The 26,741-nt window shown below is 46.7% G+C and overlaps 1 protein-coding gene across 4 annotated transcripts in view; it reads right to left on the reverse strand.

Moving 5' to 3' along the window:
- CHD6 (chromodomain helicase DNA binding protein 6) overlaps nucleotides 1–26,741 on the reverse strand; it is a 146,273-nt gene that overhangs the window by 99,467 nt on the left and 20,065 nt on the right. For all 4 annotated transcript variants that reach the window (XM_075900739.2, XM_075900741.2, XM_075900740.2 and 1 more), the window contains exon 2: nucleotides 25,598–25,774. In XM_075900739.2, the coding sequence (XP_075756854.2) occupies nucleotides 25,598–25,627 (30 nt within the window). In that variant the 5' untranslated portion in view covers nucleotides 25,628–25,774. The remainder of the gene's footprint in view (nucleotides 1–25,597; nucleotides 25,775–26,741) is intronic.

The following is a 26,741-nucleotide window of genomic DNA, read 5'->3' on the forward strand; positions in this document are numbered from 1 at the left end:
AGTGTTAGAGGCCTGTGTTAAATACTCAGTCGAGAAAGAAACTTGAAGCACTGCCCTATATACAGTTTGCTAATCTGAACATTTGAGAACTGGGTAATAATTACTTACTGCCATTAAGAACGTATGTAAGTGGAGGCTACCTCGGGCTGGAATCAAAGGTATTTAAATCATAACTTAAAAATCAGCAAGCAGAAACTTTGATTTTAGATTATGTTTTCATGTACTTATTCAATTCTTTTCTTAAAGGATCGATTTCCAGTGGTTGATACAAATCCAACATTGATGGTTAACAAAATATAGCATTTATGCTAAATTTGATGTGACTTTTTGCTAAAGCAGGAAGACTATAGATACGCACCTTTATTTAACAAATTATGTAACAACTTCTTTATCAAGACTCTGAATTTATATTTTTATATAATGAAAATGATTTATTTCTTCTGTAATAGATCAAATTTTTACTTTTAATTTGTATCATTTTAGGTGGAAATCCAAATTCAATTAAAATACACAAAGACAGCATTTTACTTTTAATTAAATAAAAACTACGTTAAACGTCTTGGGTGCACAAGAAAATAAGTTAAATGTTTTGCATTTAAAAATGTATTCATTAAAAGTAACATATTTATTTGGTGAATTGATATTTTTGGGGTGGTCACCATGTCCTTGGAGATGTTAGAAAGAGTAGATTTCAACCTCTCCCACCCAGTTTTTAAATCGGTAGATTGGAGAAGGAAAACACAAGCTCTCCTGCTTTTTTCCAACTCCCAATTGGTTTAACTTTGAATGTACTGTACTTGAATTTCATGTACTCATTGAACTTCTTCTGATCTATGGCTTCTCACAGGTCCAAACAATGAATCAGCAGTTGGGTAAGTGATGCATCCGCTCAGTCACAGCGACATCCTCCAGAGTGCATCCATTCACCATCAGGATGAGAGAGAAGGCCACAACCAAATGTGGTTTCTTCCTGCGCTTCAGAGGCAGGACAGGAAGTTCAGGCAGCCCCAACGGTAAAAATGGAAAGTTAAACCACCTGTGACCACAACGGATCCTGTTGTAACAAGGCAGGCTTTTTCAGTTGAGATCGAGTTTTTCCAAGGGATATGCGAGAGCTTGACAGAGAGACTAGGGAACACAGGTCTGAGTTGTCTATGTTCCCAGAAATGTGCCATTGATCTGAAAATATGGTCCCATACCACTTCTTGCCACTGTACCTTAGAAAGGCCACGTCTGAGTTTTTAAAGTGACTGAAATGGAACTGTGAAGTAAGTGGTGAAAAACTTCAAACAACACCGCATCCAGATCCTTAGCGAGTGATTTCCATGAGTTGAGACAGTTGGCCGTTTAAAACTTGACAGCAAATACTGCTCATTGTTTATAGTTAATTTTAATAGATTTTAATAAGTTTATGGTCTTGACATATGTTGTCAATTTCAAATAACTTACTTAAAAATACCCCTTAAATTTCTTTTAAAATGTGATTTTTAATTTTTTTTAAAATCATTGATTTTTACCCATCCTGGGATGTATCAAATGATTTAACTGGATGTGTTATAAATATGCCCAAGTAGGGTTCCCTCGAGACTTCTGCACGTGGAGCTGCCACCATCCGGGGAAAGGCACCTTCTCTGAAAGATCTCCCCCTGCCATCCCCAGCACTAGAAACCTGCCATAAGCAGGAGGTGCCCCTCCTCCAGCCCGACCCAGTGTCACAGGAGCTGCCATGGCAGGCAGAGGCACCTCTCACCTGACCTGGAGCTACTGCAGTGAGAGGGCAGGGGAGCCTCCGCCTGCATCCCAAACCCAACAGCTCTAACCCCATCCTAGAGCCAGCACCCCACCCCAGAGCCCTCATCCCATTCAATTCTGAGCCTCCCTCCAGATTCCAAATCCTCGACCCCACCCCATGCCCAATCGGTCATGTGCAGAATGAGTTATGTGCACCAATATGGAGGTGATGTGTTGCACATCTCCTTATTGGTGCACACAACAAAATTCATTCTGCATATGGACATAAAAATTAAAGAGTGCACAGCTGCTTAGGGTGGGGGCAAAAGGACCTTTGGAGCATGCAGAGCATATGAACCATCTTCACATCTGCCTTTTTTCCTGCGACTCATATTTCCTATTGCCCCAGGGCCTCTGTCCCATGGTCACCTCATGGGCGGATACCCTTTTGTTAAACTCTCCTTGAGACTAACTCCATGCTGGCATGCAACTATACTGAGATCCCCATTTAATGAGCTATTTCCACACTAATTAAGTATCTGCATATTCAAGAGACTCTAATCTCAAAGAAGACAACCCAATTTTCTAAATGAGCTTATGGTTTTCGTGTAGAGATGAACATGTTCTTGACAGTGCATCCCACGTAAACTAGGTTGTTTTGGTCAGCTTTATTGCCACTGTCACAAATGAGGTGTTTTAAGCTCCATTCTCAAGGTTGTGTGTCTTTTTAACCTTAAGTAACTTGTGTTTCACGGCACTGCTGTCAGCCTGCAAGACCCTAGTGCCAACCAGCTACCGATGCACAAAGCTGGTGCAGCCTAGAATGAATCCTGCCTCCTAGGGTGTATTACTGGCCTGAAAACATGATCCATCCCTACAAGTGGAAGCTCGTATTTCCCATTTTTTCCACTTGAGCCCTCATGGCAGTTTGATATGGATGTACATGTGTGCACACAAGATCCACGTACATCTACTTCTGAACAACATGTCTCCCAAGTTCCCAGAATAAACAGGAAACCCAGAAACAATAGGTGCCTTAGGAGATGCCTTAGTTTATTTCTGACATCTCTGCTCTACTGCTGAGAGATTCCTTTTCCTTGCTCCTTTGAAACAATGCTCACTCCCAGCAATTCAAGGAATTCTGTAGTCACAAAGCCCTAACACAGACGCTGTTTAGACTCAGATTACCATATTTACAAATGCCAACACAGATCTCACGTGTGCAGCCAACCAGAGATATACCTGGTAAATAACCATCCAGCACAGTCATCTGCATGTGCAATGCCAGAGGCCCAGCTACACTTAAGAATGCATGTGCTAGTAAAAAGTTGGTTAAATGGGGGAGGGAATCTCCCCTCTTGCAGCAGATACTGGATGGGAACCGAAACCCCAGGGGAAAGACATAAGCAGAAAATGACTGTCAGAAGAGGAACAAATCAAGAGATGGCAATCTCCAGAACAGAGAAACCTTGAGAGGGCAAAATATCAGCAAGGGAATTGCGGTGTCCAAACTGGATGACAGACCCCGTGTTATACCAGGTAGCTACATGGAATGGTCTGCAATGAGAAAGAAGAGCATATGCGCCAGGTAAGCCCCTGCTGCTTGCCTAGTTTTGCCCCAGGCAAATGCTAACACACACAGAACTACAGAAATGGCCCTTTAAGAACTTTCCCAATAAAGGAATGATCGGTCTTTAGGATATATTGCCTTTTATTTAAAAACCAATGACTTGGAAGCAAACAAATGCATCACCGATAAAGTCTGCAGACCTAAAAATTGGGGGAGTGGCAAATAATGAAGAGGACAAGTCACAGATTCAGACTGATCTGAGTCACTAGGCAAACTGAGCACAAGCAAACAATGTTTTTGAATATGGTTAATTGTAAATGCATATTATCAAAGAGGCAAAGAATGCAGGCCAGCTATGGGCAACCTCGGCTAGTGAGTGGACTATATGAGTGGCCTTCCACCATCTCAGTGGGTAGCAAGGTTGTAACAACCAAGACCATCTCCCGTGATAGGGTATGTTTACTAATTGCGTTTGAGTATCTAGAATTTGCAATGTGTGCTAACTGAACCGTAGCAGCACTCTGATTGGATGAAAAGGGAGCATATGGCTTTTACAGTCACTGTTGAGTGCAATCAACATGCACCTCATTTCCTGTGCCCTTGCTTTAAGTGTGTGTCACTTAAGTCATACTGGTAGGAGAAAAGCTACATGGATGGAAACCAGAGGAATCTGGCAACCCTGCACATGGCCAACAGTAAACAAAATAGGGTTGTGGGCCACACAGAGAAGTCCGAGGGGCTATGGCTGCCCAACACTGATGTAGGAAATACATGCATAATGGGGGACACTCCTGGGAAGCATGGACTCTGAAAAAGATTTAGGAGTCGGTGGTAAATAACCAGCTGAACATGATCTCACATTGTGACGCGGTGGCCAAGAGAGCCAGCATGATCCTGGGATGCATAAATAAGGGAATCTGGAGTAAGAACAGGGAAGTAATTTTAACCTCTATATATGGCACTAATGTGACCGCAGCTGGATACTGTGTCCACAATTTAAGAAGCAGGATGATAAACTGAAGGGAAAACCACGGGAATGACTAATGGATTAAAAAAACATGCCCCCAGCGTCGGTTTAGAGTTTAAAGAGAAAATTAAGGGCTGAATGGATCACAGGCCAAACTACGTGGTGAACAAATATTTAAAAGGGACCCCTCCATCTAGCAGAGAAAGATCCAACAAGAGTCAAAGATTGGAAATTGAAGCTAGACAGCTTCGATGGGAACCACAGCTTGAGGGCAATTAACCACTGGAACAAGTTTACCAAGGGCTGTGGTGGATTCTCCATCACTGGTCATTTTTAAATCAAGTTTGGCTGCTTTTCAACAAGATCTGCTCTAGGAAGGTCTGTGGGGAAGTTCCATAGCCTGTGTGACTGTTCCCAGGCCCTAAGAAATCTCTTATGGATACAAATATGCATAACTCAAAGATGCTTGAGACAAAATACCTCATGTATCCAATCAATTTTAATGTCACACGGCTGGATCTGTAGATCTCATTTTGAAGCCTGTATCCCACTGTGATGGGGGCGGTCACAGAAGACCCTTTGGGGCTACTTCCTGGTGGAAAGAGGGTGGTGCTTAAGTAGTCATTCTTTGGCAGGAAGGAAGATGTGGGTGAAAATCTACATCTTGACAACTACAGCTGGGAGGTTCCTGTCCACACAGACTTTGGAGAGAATTCTCAAAGGAGACACTGAGGCTCAGAAGATAAAGAACTATAAGAGACACCCTCGATTACTCCCCTCGCTCCCCACCCACGTTATACACAGCACCTGAAGAACAAAGGAAGCCCGACTGGGCTGGGTGAGGGGTCCTGACTGAAGTGCAGCCCATAAGACTTCTGAATCATATGATGAGACCTTTGCTTTGTTAAGTTACATATTAGTTGGGTTTTATGTTCTTGTTTTGACTTCCATGCTTCATGATGAGTCCAATTCAAACCGACCTTGCATACCCCCGCAGCAAGGAAGTACAACAGGCACTCCCACGTGAGGGGACAGAGCTGTTCGTCAGTCTGAGGTCAGTCAGCTGACCCAGGCTCTAAAATTTGCTGTGGTAGATCTTTCGTGCAGCGTGTGTCACCCCAAAGGTAACAGTTACCCCTTCCAAGGGCTGTGAAAGGGCTGGTTATCACACGCTTCCCACCAAAGATGGGTTGCAACCCACAGAAATTTCCCACCACTGGCTATGGATACAATTACAGAAGGGTGCAAGGCTCTGTCCTGCGTGCCAAGGGAAAACCATGTGCACCACATCTGATCCCAGCAAACAGAAATGCTGTGTCATCAACAGCAGTTGGGGGGACTTACGCTGAAATATCTGGATCTCTCTTAAGCCAGAGGAATGACTCCAGGCAGAACCAGCCCCATTGCTCTTCATCAAGGAAGTCCCCTCGACTGAGAAAAGTCTGCTGTGGCATGATATTGGAGAGAACAATTCCAGCAGCTTGCTTCATGCTCACAGCGAAGACTTGATGCGCTGTGGGAGGAAATGCAGTGGGTCCTGCAGAGTCTTTGGTACATGCAGCTTGCAAACCAGCTGGCTTACAAGGGAGGTGGAAGCAGCTCTCCAGGGGGAAAGATCTAAGGGCTGAGCACCTTGAGTGTGATGTCCCCTTCTGCCTAATAGCACCCGACTCCAGAAAGAAGGTGAATTCATGTCTCTTCCCAGCAGAGGCACTTGGCTTTAGACTAGGTTGGAAAAGGTACCTGCTCACAGGAGAATTAAATTATTTTTAAACTGAGAAACAGAACATTTTCTGGAGCGTAGCCAGACCGACTCACAGCTGCCCAAGAGGGCAGGTGACCAAAACTCACGGGTAAGTGAAGAACATGGAGACTTGGGAGATGGGTCGGAAATGGAAGGGAGTGTGGGCTATAATAGCAAAGAGAAAGGAGGGACAAGGCAGAACTGGGAGGCAAAATCAAATCAGTATTTTAGACGCCTATATACAAATGCAAGAAGTATGGCTAATAAGCAGGAAGAACTGGAAGTGCTAACAAATAAATACAACTATGACATAGTTGACATCACAGAGACTTAGTGGGATGAGACACACGATTGGAATACTGGTATAGAAGGGTACAGCTTACTCAGGAAGGACAGGCAGGGAAAAACGGGAAGAGGTGTTGCCTTATACATTAAACATGTACACACTTGGACGGAGGTGGAGGTGGACGTAGGAGACAGACATGTTGAGAGTCTCTGGGTTAGGGCTAAAAGGGGTAAAAAAAAGAAGGGTGATGCCATGCTAGGGGAATAGTGATAGAAATGTAGCCGTGTTAGTCTGGGGTAGTTGAAGCAAAATGCAGGACGATGTAGCACTTTAAAGACTAACAAGATGGTTTATTAGATGATGAGCTTTCGTGGGCCAGACCCACTTCCTCAGATCAAATAGTGGAAGAAAGTAGTCACAACCATATATACCAAAGTATCCTTTGGTATATATGGTTGTGACTACTTTCTTCCACTATTTGATCTGAGGAAGTGGGTCTGGCCCACGAAAGCTCATCATCTAATAAACCATCTTGTTAGTCTTTAAAGTGCTACATTGTCCTGCATTTTGCCATGCTAGGGGTCTACTACAGGCCACCTACCCAGGTAGAAGAGGTGGATGAGGCTTTTTTTTAAACTAACAAAATCATCCAAAGTGCAGGATTTGGTGGTGATGGGGGACTTCAACTATCCCGATATGTGTTGGGAAAATAACACAGCGGGGCACAGACTATCCAATAAGTTCTTGGACTGCACTGAAGAAAACTTATTTCAGAAGGTTGAAAAACTTACTAGGGGGGAACTGTTCTAGATTTTATTTTAACAAATAGGGAGGAATTAGTTGAGAATTTGAAAGTGGAAGGCAGCTTGGGTGAAAGTGACCATGAAATCATAGAGTTCATGATTCTAAGGTATGGGAGAAGGGAGAACAGCAAAACAGAGACAATGGATTTCAGGAAGGCAGATTTTGGGTAAGCTCAGAGAGCTGATAGGTAAGGTCCCATGGGAGGCAAGACTGAGGAGAAAAACAACTGAAGAGCGTTGGCAGTTTTTCAAAGGGACATTATTAAAGGCCCAAAAGCAAGCTATTCCACTGCGAAGGAAAGATAGAAAATATGGCAAAAGACCCCCTTGGCTTAACCAGGAGATTTTTTTAAGATCGTGCAAGGAGTCATAAAAAATGGAAACTAGGACAAATTACAAAAGATGAATATAGATAAACAAAACAGGAATGCAGGGGCAAGATTAGAAAGGCAAAGGCACAAAATGAGTTCAAACTAGCTACAGGCATAAAGGGAAACAAGACGACATTCTATAAATATATTAGAAGCAAGAAGACGACCAAGGACAGAGTAGGACCACTGCTCAGTGAGGAGGGAGAAACTAACAGGAAACATGGAAATGGCAGAGGTGCTTAATGACTTCTTTGTTTTGGTCTTTATCAAGAAGTCTGATGAAGGAATGCTTACCATAGTGAATGCTAGTGGGAACGGGGTAGGGTTAGAAGTTAAAATAAAAAAGAACAAGTTAAAAATTACTTAGAAAAGTGAGATGTCTGCAAGTCACCAGGACCTGATGAAATGCACCCTAGAATATTCAAGGAGATGATAGAAGAAGTATCTGAGCCTTTAGCTATCATCTTTGGAAAAATCATGGAAGACACGAGAGATTCCAGAGGACTGGAAAAGGGCAAATCTAGTGCCCATCTATAAAAAGGGAAATAAGAACCACCCATGAAACTACAGACCAGTCAGTTTAACTTTGGTGCCAGGGAAGATAATGGAGCAAGAAATTAAGGAAATCATCTGTAAACACTTGGAAAGTGGCAAGGTGATAGGGAACAGCCAGCATGGATTTGTAAAGAACCAATTATGTCAAACCAATCTGATAGCTTTCTTTGATAGGATAACGAGTCTGATGGATAAGGGAGAAGCGGTGGACGTGGTATACCTAGACTTTACTAAGGCATTTGATACTGTCTCATATGATATTCTTATCAATTAACAAGGCAAATACAACTTAGATGCGGTTACTATAAGGTGGGTACATAACTGGCTGGATAACAGTTCTCAGAGAGTAGTTATCAACAGTTCACAATCATGCTGGAAAGGCATAACAAGTGGGGTTCCGCAGGGGTCAGTTTTGGGACCGGCTCTGTTCAATAGCTTCATCAACGGTTTAAATATTGGCATAAAGAATACCGTTATGAAGTTTGCATATGTTACCAAGCTGAGAGGGGTTGCAACTGCTTTGGAGGACAGGGTCATAATTCAAAGTGATCTGGACAAATTGGAGAAATGGTCTAAGGTAAACAGGATGAAGTTTAATAAGGACAAATGCAAAGTGCTCCACTTAGGAAGGAACAATCAGTTTCACACATACAGAATGGGAAGCGGCTGTCTAGGAAGGAGTACGGCAGAGAGATCTGGGGGTTATAGTGGACCATAAGCTAAATATGAGTCCGGGTGACACTGCTGCAAAAAAAGCAAACATGATTCTAGGGTGCATTAACAGGTGTGTTGTGAGCAAGACACGAGAAGTCATTCTTCCGCTCTACTGTGCGCTGATTAGGCCTCAGTTGGAGTACTGTGTCCAGTTCTGGGCACCAAATTTCAAGAAAGATATGGAGAAATTGGAAAAGGTCCAGAGAAGAGCAACAAGAACAATTAAAGCTCTAGAGAACATGACCTATGAAGGAAGGCTGGAAGAACTGGGCTCGTTTAGTTTGGAAAAGAGAAGACTGAGGGGGGACTGGTAGCGGTTTTCAGGTATATAAAAGGGTATCAGAATGAGGAGGGGGAAAAATTGTTCTTCCTGGCCTCTGAGGATAGAACAAGCAGCAATGGGCTTAAACTGCAGCAAGGGAGGTTTAGGTTGGACATTAGGAAAAAGTTCCTAACAGTCAGGGTGGTCAAACACTGGAATAAATTGCCCATGGAGGTTGTGGAATCTCCATCTCTGGAGATATTTAAGAGCAGGTTAGATAAAGGTCTATCAGGGATGGTCTAGACAGTACTGGATCCTGCCATGAGGGCAGGGGACTGGACTCGATGACCTCTCAACGTCCCTTCCAGTCCTAGGATTCTATGATTCTATGCACGCGGGCTTACAAAACCCTAACAGAATCAAATCAGAGCAACAGTGCCTAGGGCATGTCTAAACTACATTCCTCTTTTGAAAGAGGAATGTAAATTAAGCAAATAGAAAGTGCAAATGAAACGAGGATTTAAGTATCCCGCGCTTCATTTGCATATTCACCTCTGAGCACTTTTTGGAAAAGGGTTTTTCGAAAGTGAAAGCGCAGTCTGGATGGGATTCTTTCAGAAAAAGCCCATTTTTGAAAGAACTAGTACAAAAAAAATGAGTATGGGTTCTTTCGAAAAAGGGTGTGGGAGGGGGTTCTCAAAAGAACCCCATCTAGACTGCGCTTTCACTTTCGAAAAACCCTTTTTCAAAAAGCGCTTGGACACGAATATGCAAATGAAGCACGAGATATTTAAATCTGAGCTTCATTTGCACTTTCAATTTGCTTCATTTACATTCCTCTTTCGAAAGAGAAACGTAGTCTAGACATAGCCTTAGAAAGGACTTGACTTCCCATCCACAGATGTTTTTAAACTGTAAGCCCTTGACATTTTTACTCAACTGAGACTATTGCCCAAAAACATGAGGTCCCTCCCCCATCACAGACCCTGCTGTCCACACCATGCATGCTCTTGCTTTTCCGCATCTATGGCTCCATGCTCCCCTCCTCTCTCCATGCCTGGTGCCCTGGCCATGCTCAACATTCTCATTTTAAATAGCAAGATTTTTCTCACTTAAAACACAAAACCAACCAGTCTGACTATGACCGAGGGCGGGCCCTGCAAGAAAATTCTGGACATCCCAGAAATTAACTCTCCAGCACCAGCCACCCAGTGCTTTGCAAAACTACGGGGAATGCTGCACTCAGTTGGATTCCAGAGCTGTTTCAGCAACCTCCATGCATTGCGGCTTCAGCAACTACTCGCATTCCTGAGCGCCTGGGGTTGGTGCTGAATGAATGCAGGACTGAAGCCAGAGAGACGGCTGGCAATGAAAATAACATAGCACTATTCTTGCTTCCACCCCACCCTGAGAACAACAAGCCAGAACTGTACTAGGATAGGAAACAGCCTGGGATTCCACGGAATATCAGATGCTCACTTTTCACTAGTGCCAGCATGGCTGTCTGGCAGCAAGCAGTGCAAACTCTGGGGGCCAGGGGCCAGGCTAAGCCGATGGGCATGAACAGGCTCATGCCAGCCAGTCCACAAAGAGCTGCTCTTCCCCAGATCTGGCTGTACAACGTACAAGAGAGAAGCACAACACAGTCGACCTTAAAAAAGAGAAAACACCAACTCCTCCACCAAGGCAGGAAAGAGAAGGCCCAAGGAAGGGACTGAGGCATGACAAGAGTCAGGGAGAAGCCAGCCTTCCAGCACCACACACACCAGTGCAGGCTCAAGTCTCCGCCAGGGAAGCTTGCCCTTCAGCTCCTGGAACAGTGTGTCCAGAAACAGACCAAACAGCACAAGAGTTGCTCATTCCAATTCCAACTATTCTAAAGTTGGAATAGCTTGTTGAAAGGGCACGCCAAGCCCTACCTGCCTCTTCCTTGCTCCCCAAAGGGCATCTTTTTCATCCCTTACTGAGCCCTGAGAATTGTCACCCAAGGCCAAAGTCTGTACAGGGCAACCATCACAGACCCTCTGGGGCACACTCTACCGGCCCAGAAGGGGGTTGCAATGCTAATCTCACGCCATGCTGGGACCCCAACTGCCCCTAAACTCCCTTGCCTGCCAGCCCAAGACGGAAGAGACTATGGCTCCGGCCCTGAATTGAACCTAGTTCTCGGAGGTCCAGCCCCTCCTCACACAATGGTTCTCAAGCTCCCGTAAAGTACAGAGTTCCCTGATTGGGATGCCCAGCATGTAAGACAACTGGGATGCTGAGAGCCCCAACACACTTTAAGGGCATTTGTTCAGTAACAGAATCTAACTGTATATTTCAACAGTTAATGAAGCCTTAATTATTTTAAGCCAACAGGACCAGGAAGTTGTAAAATCCCATTTAATTGGTTAACCAATGAAAGGGGAGTGGGCAGGCACAGCAGCAGGTGAGGAGCTGCCCCAGCCCTCACCAGTTAACCAGAAGTGGTAGGCATCACTCTTAATGGCTTACCCATTCACCTTTCACATCCCTACCAGGAAGCCGCACTGGGCTAGTGCAGTAGAGGTGAGACATGACACTAGCCGGGCAGAGAAAGAGGGTATAGCTCTGTGACGAGCACAGGCAAAGAGCAAACAGGGAGCCTCAACAGAGAACAGGTACGTAGGCCTTGCTACACCTTTACATTTCCATTCATGCCATGCAACTAGCAGCACAGGGACAGAAAGGGCCTTTTAAGCCTGCGATTTTAGCCTGACATTTGTCCTTGTACAGCAATTTTTAAAATAAAGTGTGATGTCCCCAAATTCACACTAGGGAAATGGGAATTGAGAAGATCGACATGGAAAGGCAGAGTGCTGATGCACACAAGTCATTGCCTTTCCAACAAGACACAACACAAAGGATTCTTCCCAGGCCCCTACAAGCCATCTCCACAGTGCAGGGAATAGAGTGGGGGAATGTTTTGTGTAGCTGGGGCACTGGGGAAGAGGATAAACTGACATTTAAGGTAACCAAGACAGATGTAAGGCAACTATGTTAATTACTCCTGAGGAAATATTGTGCCATTGTGCAAGAGCAAAATGAATGTCCCCTTGCAGACTCACTCTCACTCCAAATTCTAATGTGGAAAGTGAAGGAAATCTGCAGTTATATCTTCTGCCCACAGGTGGTGGCAGAGAGGGCAGCGAGCTTATGGGCCAGAGCAGCCAGTCACCATGGAAAGGGAGAGGGAGAGGGAGAGGGAGAAGGAGATGCTGCCACCTTGCAGTACCCCACCAGGGTGGGAGGGACACGATGCGGAGGACGACGACAGACTGGGGGTCACAGACTGGTTGATATTCGCAGGACTAGTGGGACACAGACTGGGGTGGGAGCCCAGGAGCTAGTGGGGTGATAGCACTGAGTGAAGGGCTGAAGGGGACTGAGAATGTAGGACCACATAGGGACAAGAGGGAGTGCCAGTGCAGGGATAGATGGGGGAGGGGAAGAGGGCAGATGAGAGGAGGTGCAGGGACACAAGGGGACCGAGGCAGCTATGCCTGGCTGAACTGGAGAGGCTAGGGTCAGCCAGGGCCTGCACCGGGGGGGGGGGGAGAGGGGAAGGGGGTGCTCCCCCAAAACCCTGTTCCATACTTCTTCCACATATCACATAACTCTCCAGGTTTACTCTGACTCCTTCCCAGAAATTACTTCCCTCTCCCTCAGCTCCTCTGTTACCCAGGACTCCCCAAAGCCCTCGCGCTGCTTCTCAGGGGTGTGGGAAATACACTTCTATATTATAGCCAAAAGTTATGAATGAATAGACTCAATAAGGAATCAAAACACATTTCATGACTTTTGTTGTTGGAGTCTGTACGGTTATAGACATACTTGCTAACAGGTATTTTGAAAAAGTTACCAAAATAATTGAAACTGGTGTGATCCTGTGTTATTTTGACAAATAAAATATGCAACGTTTTTAAAAATGTGCAGAGACTTTCACCCAGGAGTTGCCATTACTCTTTGTCCTGGACTAACTGTACAGATTCTTGTTCTTGGCTCATTCCAAATGAAATTTTTGCAGGTCACCTTTAAACCCCTCATGAGAGCTTTAAAACTTCTTTATAGGCTGCAAAATTAGTTGTGCCCATAAAGCTGTTAATGTGCTTTATGGCAACATTTAAATGCCAATTCAGAATCCTTCCTTCTTCGGTCTCCAACCAGCAGCAGCAGAACATCCATTCTCAGACAGTGCTGACACCCTGTGCTTCCTTTAGCTAGCCAGGGACCCCTAGGAATTACAGCGCTCACTGGCTTCAATCATTGCCACCGCTAGTCCTCATTCCCACTTCACAGGCTTTTAGAAGAATGTGAAGGTTGCAAAGGCAAGCGCTCTGAAGTCAGGCAATGTCAGATTTAAGGCTGCCTTGTGCAACCTTAATTCAGTCCTCTCGGTGCCTGTGTTTTACAAAACAGCCTTGCCTTCAACAACATGAGAAGCTTGAAGCAGTTCTAGGAATAGAACCCAGCTCTCCCGAGTAAGTCCAGTGCCTTAACCCCAAGAACACCCTTTCTTTCCTTGCGATCTTCGGCTTTTTTCATGGTCCATCCTGTGAATAGAATGATAGAATGAGGCAGGGGTGTTCTAGCAAGCAAAGACTGTACTGTTCTACACGGGACAAGAGGGCTGGATTGGGCTGCAAGAACATTGCCTACCCTTTGAGTGCTTGACTATGTAACATTAAGACTCCTTTAACATGTGTTACTTCCTAGGCTTTTTACAAAGCAAACTAAAAAATTAAAATCTGTCATATATGGCTAATTAGCAAGGTGGAAACCAAGGCCCTGTACAGAAGGACAATACAACCCTTTACTGATCCAGCTAACAGAAAAGGTAACTGATAGCTGTAGCAGACAGTCACCTGTAAATGGGTCAGCTACTAGAGTGGGATAAGACATGCACTCTTTGAACAGAAACTTCTTTAACTGCTTACTCGATCAAGCACGTGCACGTTGATTTTCTAGAGGCTTATAGCTTGGACAAATCTGGATGAATTTTCTTAAGGAGAGCAAAAGGCGCCTCCATGACCCCAGGACAACCGCTCTGCCTCATGCTGCATTTCTCTCTAATTTTGCTCTAAAAAATGACAAACCATTTTTGTTGAAACATTACAAAAACAACAACAACAAAATCGACAGCCAGAGGAAGGGCAAACATGGACATTTTCAGCCCAAACAATTACCGTTACAACAACAAAGATGGGCTTATAACGGAGACTGTAGTGCCACGCTGCCAACCCCCCTTATAATGAAATTATTTTAAAAATAGGTTGCAGAGGGACAGCACAGACTGGGGGCTAAAGCACTGGATTTCCCATCCAGTCTCTGCCCTGCATCCACTGATGCATCAACAAGACCCTAAAAGCAAGGGGGCCAAAGTGCAGATCATGGGCCCAGAGCCACACAGGGTCCACAGTGCAGCTCTCACCCAGGCACACAGGCAGCAGAGCCCGTCCCTAGGGCATCACGTGGTGCCCTCGGCTGTGCAGGTCAGGGACAGGATGTTAAGTGGCTGCAAGCAGTGTCGACTAACAGCCCCATTCCTCAGTCTCCCCCGGTCCTTGGGCTCAGTGCTGGCTCCAGCAGCCCCATCCTCTAGCCGTGCCCTTCCACCCCTGTCGACTCAGTGCCAGCTCCAGCAGCTCTCAGCCCCACCCCCGAGGCAGCAGCAAGCGGCATGAGTGCAGGCTGAACGCCAGAGGAGCAGGAGGCAGCAGCAGCACAGCCTGCAACCGAAGACAAACCAACTCTCCCAGGCCACGTGCCAATGCAGCAATTAGCCTTCGGTCCCGGAGAGTTAACCACTTGCCCTCACAGCTTGTGCCCCCACCGCCTCCCCGCAGACTGGCTGCTCCCACCATAAGAGGGGGAGTGCTTAGGGCACCAGCACTGATAGGGATGTTAAAATTAAATTATTCAACTAATCGAATACTCAATGGAATTTCCAAACTATGGTCCGCGGCCTGGTACCGGTCTGTGGAAAAAAAAAAAAAAAACACAGGGCCTCAGAAAATTTTTTGCGAGAGCGCCCACCTCACTGCACCCAATCCCCAAAACGAATGCCGCGCTGATGCTACTTCCAGGGACCACGGAGATAGCACAGGCTTCCTGTGGGATTGGGGGGCAGTTCTGCAGCTGCGTGCCAGGTCCCGGAAGTGTGCGGGCTGCTCTCCCCTCCGTCCCAACAACCGGCGTGGTACCTAAAACGCTGGTCCATCGCGCGCTGGGGACTGTGTGCCCTTGCTGGCTTCCTGCACACGGGGCAGTGGGTGGGGATCCGGGACTGCGCCGGCTCCAGCTGCTCGGGGTGCATGCTGCCGAGGGGAGCGGAGGAGCAAGGCGCATGCTGCCCGAGTGGTTGGGGCAGGCACGGTCCAGGACTCCCCCCTTCCCCTGCACAGGAAGGCATCAGGCGTGTAATGGACCAGCGTGTCAGATACAGCGCCACTGTTTGGGGGAACAACCCACACACTTCCTGGGCCTTGGCAGCAACAGGATCCCCAGGTATCAGTCCCTGTCGTCCCCCCCCCCCCCCCCCAACTCCCACAAGTACTCTGCCCCAGCATCCACAAGCACTGTCCCCTGCCCCAGCACTCATTGGCACCCTTCCCCAGAACTCTGTCCCAGCACCCACAAGCACAGTTGGGGCCACATTAGAGAGGTTTGAGGGGTTGTGGTTTTGTATCTCACTTGTGTGGCCCCAACTGACTTTTCTGTGGACTAAAGTTGGCAGTGGGGGCTTTGGGAAGACCAGAAACAATTTATTTGCATATTCATCATTTGCTTAATAAATATGCAAATAAGGGTTACTGGTCCTCCAAAAGGTTGTAAATGGATTTACTAGTCCTCAGCGTCAAAAAGTTTGGGAACCCCTGGACTAGTCAATAAGGGAATATAGCAAGAGCCATGTAGGGGCTCTGAGTCCCCCGCTGGCCCCAGGCACCATGTGGTGCTTCCACTTTGAAATGCACAAGAACCCCCTGTATATTTCAAAGGTGGATCGCTGCCACTGCGCCCCCTCCCCCAGAGCTCAAGCTGGGGAGGGAGGGGGAAAACGACTGGCTTTTAAGCTGGCTCCCCCCAAGTACCCCTCCTCCTTCCGCCTCTTTCTGACTAAGACAGCAAGGGAGTGTGGGGGAGAAGCGCCTTTTGCTTATTGGATAGTCAATTAGTTGATTAGTCGCTGACACCCCTATGACAGACAGTCCCAAATTTGACTCCCCACAGTGTATACACCAAGTTAGTGATGAAGGCAGATTCAAGACATTTTATTCTCTGCAGATTGGGCACAGTCCCTATAGTTGAGAAAGTAAAGAGGGTTCAGAGAAAAAGGCAAGACAGTGATTGAAGGATTAGTCGCCTCTCGTAACTGGTAGTTTTTGAGATGTGTTGTTCACCCCCATTCTAACCAGGTGTGCACATGTTGCATGCATGGATGGCAGAAACTTTTCCCTTTGCAGTACCCAGTGGGTCAGATGGAGAGCCCCCGGATTGGTGCCTGAGTGGAGCACTATATATAACCCTGCTGACTCGACCCCCCTCTGTTGGGGTAACCAGCAAGAAGGAACTGAGAGGGGAAGGAGGGTGGGTACTGGAATGGCCATGAGCACCACATCTCAAAAACACATCACAAGAGGTGAGTAACCATTTTTTCTTGTTCAAGAGCTTGTTCACGTCAATGCCAATCAGGTTACTCCAAACTACTCCCCAAAGTTGGCATGGGTCCTGAGCCAGTGCATTATGGGAGTAGAAAACTGGTTTACCGACAGCTGTGCCATTCCTGTCATGTGCTGTAAATTTATGTATCGAGGACCAAGGCGCTGCTCTGCATATGTCCTGGATCGGAACCTGGGCAAGGAAAGAAGTCAAGGAAACTTGTGCTCCTGTCACGTGTGCCGTGGTTGAGTGTGCCATGATGGTTGGGGTGGAGATCTTGGCCAGCTCGTAACAGGTATGGATACAGACTGTAATCAGAGATGAGATATGTGGGGATGAAACTAGAAGGCCCTTTGTGCGATCGGCAATGGCAACAAAGAGTTGGTCTGATTTTCTGAATGCTCTTATGAGGTTGCTATAGAAAGCAAGCGCCCTCTAGACGTCCAGGGCCTAAAGCTGTTGCTGGCGTGCACTGACACATGGCTTCGAGCAGAAGACCGGAATGGACAAACTACTTTGGGCAGGAAGTGAGCTGCACCTTGTCCTTATGGACGACAATATGGGGGGGGGGGGGGGGGGGGGCCCTCAGATGTCAGTGCTTTCAGCAATGATATTCTCCTGGCTGATGTAATGGCCACTATAACTGCCACGTTCCATGTCAGACAGAGGAGCAAACTGGACTCAAAGGGCGGATTTAACCCTCGAGAGGGCCAAGTTAAGATCCCATGTTGGAAGGTGTGGTCATGAATGGAGGTAGATCCTTTCCAAGCCTTTGAGAAAGCGCACAGCCATGGGGTTGGTGAATACCAATCGATCACTCTATGCAGGATGGAATGCAGATATGGCTGCTAGGTGAATCCTGAAGGAGAACACGGCTAACCCTTTCTCCTTAAGGTGCAGCAAATAGTCAAGGATATTTAGGATGCGTGTCCGGGCTGGAGCTATTTGATGGTGGGTGCACTGACAGGAGAACCTCTTCCACTGAGCAAGAGAAGTAGCTCTGGCGGATGGTTTCCTCCTCAAGAGAACCTGTTGAATGGGCTGTGAGCACTGGAATGCAGGACGTCTTAGCGAAGTGACCTCTTCTGCTTGCAAAACGATCTTTTGAGGCAATCTACCACCATGTTTCACACACACACACAGGAGATAAGAAGCCTCCAGGAGATGGACTGGACTATACAGAAATCCCAAAATAGAACAGCTTCTCGACAAAAGAGTAAGGCTTCGACGCCACCTTGTTTGCTGATATAGAACAGGGCAGTGGGACTGTCCGTCAGAAGTGTCACACTGATCTTGCATAGGAGTATGAAATATCTGAAAGGTCAAACTGACCTACGGATCCTTAACACGGATAAGGAAAAGCAAACCATCATTCTACCACCGACCCTCATATGCCAGTCTCCCAGATGTGCTCCCCCGTCCAAGTCCAACATGTCTGTGACTCTGGTCAGTGAATGTGGAGAGCATGGAAGGGAATCCAGCCATCAAGTCAGTGAATCGAGCATCTGATGAGGTACGGCCAACACAAGGTAAAACCGTCCTGGACCATAAACAGGGGTAAGCCGTGCCGGATGTAGTCTGAGTCTGGTGTGCCTGACTATGTACGTGCATGCAGCCATGAGCCCGTGAAAGCTCATGCAGTACCTCACCACGGTAACGGGGTAGCATAAGAACAAGTGGATTATCTGCACCACAGCCTGGAGCCCAACTCTGAAAGGATCGCCCTTGCCGAAGCTAAGTCCAAGACTGCCACTATAAACTCTGCTCCTTGGGTTGCAATGAGAGTTGATCTCTCAGTTGAGTAGTATACTCAATCTGCACAAAGAGTCCATGACTAAGCAGACATAGGACTCCACCTGTTCCCTGGAGTGACCCCTCAGCAGCCAGTCATCAAGATAAGGGCACATGTACACCTGTCTCTTGTGAAGAAAGGCTGCTACCACCACCAGGCATTTAATGAAAACACCAAGGACCAAAGAAGAGCTCTCTAAATTGGTAGTGATTGTGGTTTACTGGGAATTTTAGGGACCGCTTGTGAGATGAAAAAATGACCATGCAAAAGTAGGTGTCATGCGGAGCGCTGCATACAAACTCCACAGATCCAAGGAAGGCATAATCAAGTCTAATGAGAGCATGTGGAATCTCAATTTTACCATAAACCTGTTGAGAACCGCACAACCCCAAAATGGGCTTGAGGCCCCCCCTCTTTGCCCCATGGCAAAGAGTGACGGCACCTCCTGACAAAGGGAGTGGCTCATGAGAAGGAAGAGCAGAAGTGGTGCGTGAACCTACCTCCATCGCACATAGGACCCAACAGTTCAAAGTTAAGGGCCCAAGTAGAAAGGAATGGGGATGGGGGTTGCAGAATCAGATGGGAGGGGAAGAAGAAGGGATCTGGGATGTGGATTGGCACGCAGTCTTCTAACATAACAGATCTGTTTGGGCATGAGCTTTTGTGGGCAAAAACCCACTTCATCAGATGCCATCTGACAGCTGCCCCCCTTATACCACCCTTCAAGCTACATCCACATTCTTACTTTGGGACGGACTGAGATTTCTGTTGCTGCTTGGCCTTGGTGTGGTGACTGGGAGAATGCCCTGTGCCAGTCGTTTTGACTCCTATGGCAGAGAGAGTTCTTCCTGGAGTGCAACTGGAACGAGCACTGCTGGTGATGTTACTGCTGCTGTGGCCTAAAGGACTTCCCCTGGGTGAATGCATGGCCTATACCCAAAGAATGAATAGTAGTGCCGGAGTCTTTTAGGCTATGGAGGCTCGAGTCCATTTACTCAGAGAAGACCCCCGACTTCTCAAATGGGAGGTCATGCAGGGTGTGCTGGGCCTCCAGAGGAAACTCCCAACACTTGAAGCCAAGATGGTGAGAGGTTGAAGCCCCTGCTACCGCCTCTAGGGATGTTAAATATCGGTTAATTGAAAAGTTGATTAACCTATGAATTCTTATTTGTTACTCAACTATTCTATAGTCCCCAGGGGTGGGCCTGGCAGCCAGTGTGCTCCGACCCCACTCCCGAGGAGGTCCCTGCCACTCCGTGCTGCTGTGTGGGGTGCCAGGCAGAAGCTGGTCTGCAAGGGAAGCCAGTTAAAAAAAAAAAACAGTTCCCCTCAGGGACTGCCCGTCTATCGCCCTGCACTGCTGCCTCTGTCCGGGGCAGAATCTGAGCTCCCAGACCCTGCACGAGCTAGAACTGAGCCGGGCTGCCTGCCTGCCTGGCTCCAAATAATTTTAAATGCAGAGCCACAGTGGGATAGATCCCAGACCTGGCACAAGCCAGGACTGAGCCAAGCTGCTGGCCACCTTGTTAAAAAGTGTTCTGGCAAGGGAAGGAGGGGAGGGAAGGGCATGCGAGTACAGGCAGTCCCTGGGTTACGTACAAGATAGGGACTGTAGGTTTGTTCTTAAGTTGAATCTGTATGTAAGTCAGAACTGGCATCAGCCGCTGCTGAAACAGATCAGTTTCAACCGCGGCTGAATCTGGACGCCAGTTCTGACTTACATACAGATTCAACTTAAGAACCCCAGGCGTCCCCAAGTCAGCTGCTGCTGAAACTGATCAGCAGCTGATTCCAGGAAGCCTGGGGCAGAGCAACTCTGCCTCGGGCTTCCTGTAGTCAGCTGCTGGTCAGTTTCAGCAGCGGCTGACTTGGGGACGCCTGGGGCAGAGCAGCTGGGGTGCTCCAGTAGCGCGGCTCCTCGGCGCTACTGGAGCAACCCAGCAGCACCCCAGCTGCTCTGCCCCAGGCGTCCTGATTCAGCCGCTGCTGAAACTGACCAGCAGCGGCTGAATCAGGACGCCTGGGGCAGAGCAGCTGGGGTGCTGCCGGGTTGGTCCGGAGCGGCGCTGCGGGACCAACCCGGCAGCCCCCAGCTGCTCTACCCCAGGGGTAGGCAAGAAAAGCCTGGTCTGCTGGGGGGAGGGGTACTAGCTGCACCCCCCCGCCCAGCAGACCAGGGAGACGGGGGTGGCGGGACCGCCCAAGTCCTCCACAGCTTTGCTCCGTCTCCCTGGTCTGCTGACCTGGGAGACGCGGAGCAAAGCCGCAGAGCACACGGGCAGCGGGACAGTCCAGGCACGCCACGCTGTCCCACTGCGGGCGTGCTCCGAGGCTCTGCTCCCCATCTCCCTGGTCTGCTGGTCGGGAGACGGGGAGCAAAGCCGCGGAGCGCGCCCGGGCTGTCCCTCTGCGGGCGTGCTCCAAGGCTTTGCTCCCCGTCTCCCTGCAGACCAGGGAGACGGGGAGCAGCTTCTCTCGCCCCGGAGGACGGGGGCGGCGGACCGCGGCACATCTGGGCGTCCCGCCGCTCCCGTCCTCCGGGGCGAGAAAAGCCCCGTTCGTAACTGTGGATCCGACATAAGTCGGATCCGCGTAACTCGGGGACTGCCTGTAGTCTATAGTATTGACTGAGAAGCTTTTGCTTACTGTTTAATCGACTACACTATTACATCCTTAAGTGCCTTATCTGGGTTCCTCCTGCAAGTCTCCCAAGTGTTCTTCTTGCACATCCCCATGGTGATGGTCAGGCAAACTATACCTTGAGGGAGCATCAAGCTCAGTGTCGGGGAAAGCCAGAAGCCTAGAGTGGTGCCTCAGATGGTGCAGGTGCACAGAAGGAAAGAACCATATCAATACGGGATCGCCTCATGACAGCACCCAGCTGGACAATGCCACAGAGTCAGACTTGTCTTCCTGAGGCAAGGGCGCCATGAGTTCAATGAAGTCCCTGGCCACCTCAAAGATGTCAGGCTTTGACAGCTCAACCATCGGTGGGGGAGCCACCTGGTACCGGACCCAACGGTGCCTGAGCTCCCAAAGACAATGGCGCCAGCTCATAACATGTGGAGGGAGATTCCTGCTTTGTGGTCCTGGGGAATGACTCCTGTCCCTTCTTGTGGTGTGAGAGAGCTGGAGAGGTTGAGCAGAGCCATGGCTCGCCTCTCTGCTATACCAGGGACTTGCAGTGCCATAGCTCCTTGACAGAGTCCCTTGACTGAACCATGCTGTGCACTGACACTGGGTCACTGCACTGATGAACAGGAGCCACTTGTCTAAAGCAGGCTTCCACCAAGAACCGCTTTTAGCGAAAGCTGCTTTCTTTTTCCATGAGAGTCCTGAAAGCTTTGCAGATTTTACAACATTCCACCCGATGCGGTTTTTTTAAGCACTGTAAGAAGGAGCAGTGGGGGTCCCCATTACACATGGGCTTCGGGCACGAACCTCATGCTTTGAAGCCTTAGGCTTGCACAGCGTGCCCCACAGCCCTGGGCAGATGAACCCAGCTGCCCCAAATGAACAGCATCTTAAACACTAACTATACTAACAGTAACAAACCACTAACTAACTAATTGCAACAATAATGCTAGGGAGCATTTGCAAGCAAGCGAGCAGTGTTCCAACATCATCACAGATGGTGAGAAGGAACCGAGGGGCAGGGAGGTTGGCAGGGCCATACATATTGCATCATTCTGGCACCGCCAGGGGGACTCCACAGCCAACTCAACAAGTACTGCTAGGAGAAAAGTTTCCGACATCTGTGCACACACTCCTGATTGGAATCGATATGAACCAGCATTCTAAGATGAAATATGCCTTATCAGGGCTCGCCAAGCCGCGGCGAGCCCCGCTCACCAGCCGCGCTGTCCGGCGATCTGCGCATGCGCAGATCACTCGAACCCGGCTCTTCCGGGTTGCAATCTACTCGCCTCAGGCAAATAGATTGTATTATTTGTCGAGCCCTGCTTATGCACTCAGGGAGTTCAATCTACCTAGTTTAACAGAGAGAAGGCTAAGGCATGATTTGAATACAGCCTACAAATACCTATATAGAAAACAAATGTTTAACAGGCTCTCCAACCTAACAGAGAAATGTCTAACATGACCAATGGCTAGAAATTAGAGCCTGACAAATTAAAATTGGAAATAAGGCATATATTTGTAATGGCTAAAACTAACCAACCACTAGATCCATTTAGCAAGGGTCGTGGTGGATTCACCATCACAAATAATTTTTAAATCAAGATTGGATGGTTTTTTAAAAGATTTGTTCTTAGAATTACTGTGGGGAAATTCTGTGGCATGTACCATACAGGAGGTCAGACTAGATGATCATAGCGGTCTCTTATGCTTGAATAAGCACAGTTGGTAGGAATATGCTACCGACCACCAGACCAGAATGGGGAAATTAATTGTAAATGCTGGGGAGAGCAGAGAAGCTGCAATGACAGAAAACTCAATAATAATAATAGAGGATTTCAAGTATTCCATCTCCATGTTGACTAGGAACACTTAACTATCAGGATAGGATGCAGACATAGTACTTCTTGATTTAGTCCAGGGTGTCACTCAGGTTCTGGTCCAAGAGTTGACTACAGATGAACTTCCTGGTAATAGCAACCACAGCGTGGTTAAATTTAACATCCTTATAAAAGTGGGGAAAATACCAAAGAAGCACCGGCAGTAGCATCTAACTTCAAAAAGGATAACTACACAAAAATGAGGAAGCTAGTTAAATGGAAATATAAAGAAACAGTCACAAGGGTGAAATGTCTGTAATCTGCATGGAAACTTTTTAAAATAACCATGTAGAGATTCAAACTAAATGAATACCCCCAAACTAAAGAGGACCAAAATAAGCCACAACCCTGGCTTTAAAAAGAGATGGTTAGAGACAAAATGGCAACCTTTTTAAAAGTGAAAATCAGATCCTACTGAGAGAAATAGAAAGCAGCATAAACTCTGGCAAGCCAAGTATAAAATATACTTAGGCAGGCCAAAAAAAATCTGAAGAGCAAACAGGGAAAAAACAAGTAAATATACATTTGATGCGGGAAGCCTGACAATTAGGGGTGAACCTAGACAGTGAGGATTCTAAAGGGCCACTGTGAGGAAACTAAATGCATTTTTGTCTTCACTGAAAAGGATGCGAGGGAAATTCCCACACCTGTCCCATTCTTTTTAGGTGACAAATATCATCAACTGTCCCAGACAGAGGTGTCAAACTAGCTGAATTATAAGAACACAATTAGACACATAGATGAACATGATTTGTTGAGGAAGAGTCAACACAGGGTTTATAAAGGGAATTTATGCCTAACCAATCTATTGGAATTCTTTGAGGCAGTCAACGAGAATGTGGACAAGAAGGACCTGGTGGATTTAGTATACTTAGGGACTTAGAAAGCCTTACAATGCCCCTCACCAAAATCTCTCAACCAAAGTAAAGCAGTCACAGAATAACAGGGAAAATTCTCTCATGGATTGGTAACTGGTTAAAAGACAAGAAAAAATGGCAGGAAGAAATGGTTGGTTTTCACAGTGGAAAAAAGTAAATAGCAAGTTCCCCCACAAATTTGTAGTGGGCTCGCTCTGTGCTTGTTCAACATACAGGCAGTCCTCGGGTTACGTACAAGATAGGGACTGTAGGTTTGTTCTTAAGTTGAATTTGTATGTAAGTCGGAACTGGTACATATTGTAGGGGAAACTCTAGCCAAACATTTCTCCAGAGCTCAGTTTTATTCTCCCACACCTCACTCTCCTCAGTCCTTTATTCTCAAGCTGAGGTGTCTGCTGAGAAAAGCCGCTCCGCGTCTCCCTGGTTTGCTGGGGGGGGTGCGCTAGCTTCACGTCTCCCTGGTCTGCTGGGGGGAAGCAGCTAGTGCAGGGTTGTAAGTAGGGATCCGATGTAAGTCGGATCCATGTAACCCGGGGACTGCCTGTATTCATAAATTATATGGTGAAGAGTGAGGTGTGAAAATCTGCAAAGAATATAAAATGACTGAAGTTCAATATAATCTATACTCGTTCACTAACCTGTTCATTTATAAGCCGAGCCCTTCACCCCCACAATGAATAGGTAAAAAATGGCAAAACACTATGCCATTTTGCCAACCCTAAATTTCAGTAGCTGGCAAACTTCAGTTCCCAGTTTGTCAGGGTAAGCCACTGGTATGCCAGGACATTTTGTTTACTTGGAGCATCTGTGGGCACAGTGCCCTGCAGCTCCCAGTGTCTGTAGTTCACTGTTCCTGGCCAACAGGACCAGTGGGAAGTGGCAGCCAGCCCAGCCCTTGGCCCACATCACTTCCTGCCGCTCTCATTGGCTGAGTGACTGCATGCCTGCAACACTCCAGGTAAACAAAATGCCCCAGTGCACTCATGGCTTACTTCAATGGGCTGGGAGCCAAAGTTTGCTGACCCCTGTTGTAGATCACAGATGATGGAATATCAGTTCTAGACTCGCTTCCTTAAAAATGCGTTAACATTTCATTTACATTTTCTAAGCATGGAATCTGACCCAGCCTTTTCACAAAATGCTACACCTTACATGTCAATCCAAAAAAATACAATAAATGATGTAATTTGATCTCTTCATGCATGTTGAGCACTGGACCCTCCTAAGTCTTGTAGCCAATCTGAAAACAATGCACAAAAGCAATAAAATCTGTAATAAAATTTAAATAGCCTATTATTGCCAGATTGCCAATCTACAAAGCTACTGTGAAATAAACAAAGAACAATTATAATTTGATAAAGCAGGTGACATTCCTCTATAAAGTCCTAAAAATGTACAACTATTATTTTCTACTAGTTTCGTACTATTTAAAATCAACAACAGTGAAATCAAAAGAAAACGGTCTGTTTATGATGTAGTGTTCAAACTTAAAGTTGTTGAATATGCAGAAGCAAACAATAATTGCGCTGCTGCCCATGAATTCTGTATCTATGAGAAGCAAATAAGAGAATGGCAAAAAAACACACACACACACACTCACTCTCACACACACACACACACGGAGATATGTCAAGCAGCAAGAAAGATGTCCAATGAGGTACGCTTCATTTCCTGGGCTGGAGAAGGATCTCAATGACTGTGTTGTTGAATGTCGGCAAAATGGGTACCTCGTCACTAGAACTGGAATTCGTCTGCATGCTCTGCAAATGTCGAAAGATGACAAATACAAGTCAGAAAAGTCATCAGTATTTGTTGCATCAGTGAGTTGGTGTACTCGCTTCATGAACTGTCATGGTCTCTGTCTTCATCAGCGAACAAAGATAGCACAAAAGCTGCCAAGAGACCTAGAAGAAAAAAAAAATCGAATCCTTCCAAAGACTTATTATAAAACATCAAAAGGAATATGTATTTGAGCTGCCACATAGAAAATATGGATGAAACACCAATGACATTTGATCTCCCGAGCAAAAGAACAGTAACTGGTGTTGGTGAAAAAACAGTTAAATAAAACTACTGGCCATGAAAAAAAAAATCCACTTTACAGTGGTTTTATCATGTTTGGCCAATGGATCAAAGCTCCCGCCTGTTATTTTTAAAAGAAAAACTTTGCCTAAAACCATGAAATTTCCTGCAAGTGTGATCATATGCATACATGAAGAGGAATGCATGGATGAAAGTGGGACTATTGAATGGCTGGAAGAAATGTGGAATAAGTTCAGGAACACTTCTGAAGAAACCATTTATGCTTATGTAGGGACATATTCAGGGCACACAAGATGGAGGTGATGAAACGTGGCCAAAAACACACAAACACTACTTTGGCTAGAATACCTGAAGGCTCAATTTTCTGTTCTATAACTTCTTAATGACTGCCTGCACAAACCCTTTAAAGACAGGCTATGCAAAATGTGGTCCAATTGATGTGCTCAGGCATGGCAAAGTTGCAAAAGGTGGGAATCTTATGAAGCTGAAAATCAGTCTGGTCTCCCAGTGGGTCAGGGATATGTGAAAGTCCATTCCCTGGGAAATGATAGAAAAACCACTTGAGTCAGAAGACAATGCCATATTTGCTGAGGACAATAGAGGCTGATAAGGAGTCTGGGGAAGATACTGATGACCTCTATGACGACAATGCAAGAGCGGCTATGACTGAAACTGAGCTTAATGCACTGTTTGGTGAACTAGAGACAGATTTGGACATGGTAGGATTTTAAGGCTTTTTAAATAAGTCCATTAGAATATATGGGACTTAGAGACTAATTTTGAAGGCATGTGAATACTTATTTGTTCAGTTATTTAACAGGTTTTGTT

This window comes from Pelodiscus sinensis, chromosome 17 (assembly GCF_052426305.1).
Source record: "Pelodiscus sinensis isolate ZL-2025 chromosome 17, ASM5242630v1, whole genome shotgun sequence".
In the NCBI taxonomy this organism is placed as follows: Eukaryota; Metazoa; Chordata; order Testudines; family Trionychidae; genus Pelodiscus; species Pelodiscus sinensis.